The following is a 6,000-nucleotide window of genomic DNA, read 5'->3' as shown; positions in this document are numbered from 1 at the left end:
GAGCTCCCTCAGGGAACTCCATCCCCCCATTCAGCTGAAAAGGTGGCGCAGGGAATTTAAAAATATTCTTTAGAAATATTTAACTTTCACACATTAACAAGTCCAATACCTCAAATGAAAGAGAACCATCTTGTTCATTTACCCATCATGTCTGATTTTTAAGATGTTTTACAGCGAAAACACAACATATATCTGTTAGACCACCAAATCAAAGGAAAAACGCAGCCATTTTTTCCAGCCAAAGATAGTCACAAAAGCAGGATTAGAGATCAAATGAATCACTAACCTTTTGAAAATCTTCATCAGATGACACTCATATGACATGTTACACAATACATTTATGTTTTGTTCGATAATATGCATATTTATATCCACAAATCTCGGTTTACATTGACGCCATGTTCAGAACTGCCTCCAAAATATCCGGAGGAATTATAGAAAGCTACGCCAGATAACAGAAATACTCATCATAAACTTTGGCTAAAGATACATGTTCTACATATAATTAAAGATACACTGGTTCTTAATGCAACCGCTGTGTCAGATTTTTTTTAAATGTTAAGGAAAAAGCCTAACATTGCAATAATCTGAGACAGCGCTCAGACGTAAAAGTATTTCTCCGCCATGTTGGAGTCAACAGAAATACGAAATTACAACATAAATATTCCTTTACCTTTGATGATCTTTCATCAGAATGTAGTGCAAGGAGTTCTAGTTCCATAATAAATCGTTGTTTTGTTCCATAATGTCCAATACTAGTGTCCAAGTAGCTGCATTTGCTATCACTTTTAGCTCACGTGCCCAAAAACTGACTGCTGGTCCAGGATAACTCGCACGAAAACTTCCGAAATATATATTCCAGGTTGAAAAAACTTGTCAAACTAAGCAGAGAATCAATCTTCAGGATGTTATTATCATATATATCCAATAACGTTCCAACCGGAGCATACCTTTTCATCTGCAGCCAAATGGAACAGCGGTGACATCAACAGACAAATGTGCCACAGGAAAATGGCATTCTGTCGGGACACTGACTATTTCCCCTCCCATTCGGTCAAAGTTCACAGCAAATGCTCCATTCCACTTTCTACTGAATGAGGACTTCTACTGGAAGGCGTAGGAAGTGCTACCAGATCCATATCTTGTTGGGAAAGGAGGGGGCGATGACGTCAAAGTTTGGAAGATTGCCTGCCCTATGAGTTCTGTTATACTCACAGACATAATTCAAACAGTTTTAGAAACTTGTTTTCTATCCAATAGTAATAATAATATGCATATATTAGCAATCTAGGATAGAGTAGGATGCAGTTCACTATGGGCACGCAATTCATCCAAAGTGAAAATACTGCCCCCTATCCTCAACAAGTTAACACAGCGCGCATCCAACCCGGAAGCCAGCTGCACCAATGTGTCAGAGGAAGCACCTGGCAACCTTGGTTAGCGCGCACTGCGTGCGGCCCGCCACAGGAGTCGCGATGAGACAAGGATATCCCTACCGGCCAAGCACTCCCTAACCCAGACGGCGCTAGGCCAATTGTGTGTCGCCCCACGGACCTCCCGCGGCCGGTTACGACAGAGCGTGTGCGCGAACCCAGAGTCTGGTGGCACAGCTGGCGCTGCAGTACAGCGCCCTTAAACACTGCGCCACCCGGGAGGCCTCAACTTTAGGTATTTTTAAACGTTAATCATCGATCAAATTGTAGACGGGGCAATCTTTGCTCAATACAGGAATGAAAACAAACCAGCGCTGCTTTTCGCGTCTTGCGCAACTCACAAAAGTGTCCCCAGTTCCAAGTTGGCCTACTTCTTCATTGCACAATGGAATAACCTCAACCAAATTCCAAAGACTGGTGAAAGCGGTAGGAACTGAAAACAGGTTCCTATGAAATATCCCTTGGCAGTGACATCTCAGGGAACGGGGGGGGGGATTCTGAACAGTTAGTCCTCTGGGTTTTGCCTGCTACGTAAGTTCTGTTATACTCACAGACATGATTCAAACAGTTTTAGAAATGTCAGTGTTTTCTATCCAAATATATGTATAATATGCATATCTTATATTCTTGGCATGAGTAGCAGGAAGTTGAAATTGGGCACGCTATTTAGCCCCAAGAGGTTACCGGACTTGCCTAGTTAAATAACCGTACCGTTTTCCAATTGTTATGAAAACTTGAAATCGGCCCTAATTAATCGGCCATTCCGATTAATCGCTCGACCTCTATTTGGTTCACTGCATTGGGTCAGGTAGTGTTCTCCTGGAATCCGCCAAACTCAGATCTCTCGGACTGCCAGATGGTTAAGTGTGTTTCATCACTCGAAGGCGTTTCCACTGCTCCAGAATCCAAAGGCTGAGAGATTTACCCCACTCCAGCAACACTTGGCATTGCGCTTGGTAATCTTAGGCTTGTATGCGGCTGCTTGACCACGGAAACCCATTTCATGAAGCTCCCGACGAACAGTTATTGTGCTGACGTTGCTTCCAGATGCCATTTGGAACTCTAGTGAGTTTCAACAGAGGACATACAGTTTTTACGCGATACAGCACTTGGTGGTCCTGTTCTGTGAGCTTGTGTGGCCTACCACTTTGTGCCTAGATGTTTCCACTTCACAATAATAGCTTTTGCAGTTGACGGGGGTAGCTCTAGCAGGGCAGAAATTTTACAAACAGACTTGTTGGAAAGGTGGAGTCCTATGACGGTGCCGAGGTAAAAGTTACAGCTCTTCAGTAAGGCCATTCTACTGTAAGTTTGTCTATGGAGATTGCGTGGCTGTGCTCAAATCTATGCACCTGTCAGCAACGGGTGTGGCTGAACTAGCCGAATCCACTAATTTGAAGTTGTGTATATATCTGTGTATATTTGATAAATGCTATGTGCAAAATAGAAAAGTTATCCAGCATATTGGTGTTGAGAACGATGCGACAGAGGCAGCAACGGAGTGAGGCGATTGAACAGCCCTTGCCTTGATTGTTTACGGAAGTTGGTTTCCTCAATTTAAGGTCTATAATCAATAGCCTACCATAAATGTGCTTGGCTTTATTAAATATTCCATGTACAGCTACAGAAATAAAAGATCCTGCTTCTGTTGCCTGTTTGAGTGAATGTTTATACTGATTCTGTGAGCGCCAAGCCTCTCTCAACCGCAAAATGTCAGATAAAGCAATTTCACATTTGTCTGTTTTAGTCTTTGCTATGCTGTAAAGGCTTTTAAAGTCGTTGGAACAGACTGGTATTATAATTTGTTTACACTGTTCCAGGCGGGCAGAATGTTGTAACCTAACGGCACCTATTTGTCACAAAATATGCGCACAGCTCATACCTTCTCCTTAATGTTACAATTATGACCATAATAAGTAATGTCATTACGCTTTGTATAGTAGTAGCCTTGTATAACCACCTTCAAGCAGTAAGCCTAAGAGCGCGTTCTGTTTAGTCTCAGTAGCGTAACTTACTTAGTCCTATATTTCAATATACAGTGCATTTGGAAAGTTTTTTTTTTTCTCTCCACCTTTTGTTACATTACTGCCTTATTCTAAAATTGATTAAATACATATTTTTCCTTAATCTACACAAGCTACCCCATAATGACAAAGTGAAAACAGATTTAGACATTTTTGTATTATATAAGACAACTTCTTTACATAAGTATTCACACCCATGCTATGAGACTTGAAATTGAGCTCAGGTGCATCTGGTTTCCATTGATCATCCTTGATGTTTCTACAACTTGATTGGAGTCCATCTGTGGTTAATGCAATTGATTGGGCATGATTTGGAAAGGCACATACCTGTCTATTTAAGGGCCCTCAGTTGATAGTGAATTTCAGCAAAACTAAGCCGTGAGGTCAAAGGAATTGTCCGTAGAGCTCAGACAGGATTGTCGGCACAGATCTTGGGAAGGGTACCAAAAAATGTGGAAGGTCCCCTAGAACACTGGCATCCGTCATTCTTACATTTTAATAAGTTTGGAACCACCAAGAGGCTTCCTGGAGCTGACCGCTGGCCAAACTGAACAATCGATGAAGGGCCTTGGTCAGGGAGATGACCGAGAACCCGATGGTCTCTCTGACAGAGCTATAGAGTTCCTCTGTTGTGATGGTTGTCCTTCTGGAAGGTTCTCCCATCTCTGCAGCACTCCACCAATCATGCTTTTATGGTAGTCGCCAGATGGAAGCCACTCCTCAGTAAAGGCACTTGACAGCCTGCTTGAAGTTTGCAAAAAAGGCACCTAAAGACTCTGACTATGCGACACAAGATTCTCTGGTCTGATAAAACCAAGATTGAACTCTTTGTCCTGAATGCCTGTTGTCACATCTGGCGGAAACATGGCGGCAGCATCATGCTGTGGGGCTGTTTTTCAGCCTCAGGGACTGGGAGACTAGTCAGGATTACATGGTGTCCAGACAGGCTACTTACTGAATGGAATTATATACGCCCTTGGAGAATTGGCACACGTACACCCTGGTAAAAGCACCCGCCAATCAAAGCCTCTAGAGCAAATATTGTATCTTTTAAAACATATATATTTTTAAACTAGCCAAACCTTAGGCTTTCCAAAAGTAGGCACTAAGATAATCAATTGACAAGGAAAGTGTGACGGAGAGAGCTATGTTATAGTATGCCGATGAAATTGACAATCCTTAAAATAACAAATACACGCAACATGTCAGTTGCCTATTTATCAGCGACAACGCTGATTTTCAAGTGGGAGAGTGAAGGATTTTTTAAAAATACTGTGAGGAACTATTATTTTGCTGTGTCTATATATAAAAATAAACGGACTTAACAGGACAGAAACCAGACACATGCTCACATGTGGTGCATGGTGCATGAAATAAACCAAAACTTGATTCTCAGAAGTGTGGCAGGTGTGTGGCAACTCTGCAAATAACGTTTTCACTCAGAGAACGAGACCTGTACATTTTGTAATACAATCATGAAATTATTTTTTTTACCAAATGACAGAGGTTCCAATTGACACATTAGCGCATTATAGGCCTCGGAGACAGGACAACCTTGTTGATTAATTATTCAATCTGACACTGTTTTTGAAAGATCTATTTACTAGCACGCAAAGAAATAAAGTCCACAAACTTTTTTCACTGAAGTGCCATAGCCTATAGCGCTCTACACCCCTGCGTATCATCAGTTGGAAAGACAGATTAATTTAGCAAAACAATTGCTTATCATTAGTGAACTCCCACTATTGGAAGTTCTACTTTAGGTGCCTCCCACTATTTATCAACATGAGAATTACATTTATAAAAATAAATCCTGAAATGACTGTTTTCATCCATAACTCAGTGACATGGATATTCAATTACCGTAACAGCCCTAATCCTGCCCCATGGGTGGTTCTGGTTGATAATGTTTACTTGCATATTGGACTAACTATGCCAGAAAGATGTTCTATTCATGACACCAGCCAGCTGTAGTTGAATTTCTATCCATAGCAATTTAAGTGCAGTTTGTTGGCTTCAGCAGCCTCTGGTTATCTTAGGATGCTCTTGTGAGTTCCATGTGTTAGGATTAAAAACTACATTCTTTAGTCAAGTCTGATCCTGATCACATCTTTCCCTAACTGTTCAATTGTGATTTAAGTAGATGGTGGTTTTAGCTGGTTTTGTCAACTAGTATCACATTGGGAGATTTGTCCTGGGGTGTGCTGTTAAAAGCAGTGACACTTCCTATGTGCAAAAAATAAAGATGGGTGTTTCTGCAATGGTCTTTACAACATGCATTCATTCAATTTTTCTTAGTTTTGACATTTGGTCAGTATTTGTAAAGTAACCATTAAAGGCATGTCCTGAACATCTCAGTTAACTGATCCACTAACCGTCACCCTTCTGTCTACCACAGGATCAAGCGTGCTTTCCTGATTGAGGAGCAGAAGATTGTTGTCAAGGTCCTTAAAGCACAGGCACAGAGTCAAAAATCTAAGTAAATGTGTATTTGTACTGCAACATTAAAATAATTGAAATATGTTTAGTGTCCTGACTCAAAT

General features: G+C 41.2%; 1 protein-coding gene across 1 annotated transcript in view; it reads left to right on the top strand.

Moving 5' to 3' along the window:
• LOC139378783 (large ribosomal subunit protein eL34) overlaps positions 1–5,980 on the top strand; it is a 13,606-nt gene extending 7,626 nt beyond the window's left edge. The window contains exon 4 of the mRNA XM_071121280.1: positions 5,856–5,980. Within this exon, the coding sequence (XP_070977381.1) occupies positions 5,856–5,940 (85 nt within the window). The 3' untranslated portion in view covers positions 5,941–5,980. The remainder of the gene's footprint in view (positions 1–5,855) is intronic.
• Positions 5,981–6,000: the final 20 nt, after the last annotated feature.

This window comes from Oncorhynchus clarkii, chromosome 21 (genome assembly GCF_045791955.1).
Source record: "Oncorhynchus clarkii lewisi isolate Uvic-CL-2024 chromosome 21, UVic_Ocla_1.0, whole genome shotgun sequence".
Lineage (NCBI taxonomy): Eukaryota > Metazoa > Chordata > Actinopteri > Salmoniformes > Salmonidae > Oncorhynchus > Oncorhynchus clarkii.
Note: the sequence above shows the minus strand (reverse complement) of the source record. Positions and strands in the feature narration are given on the sequence as shown.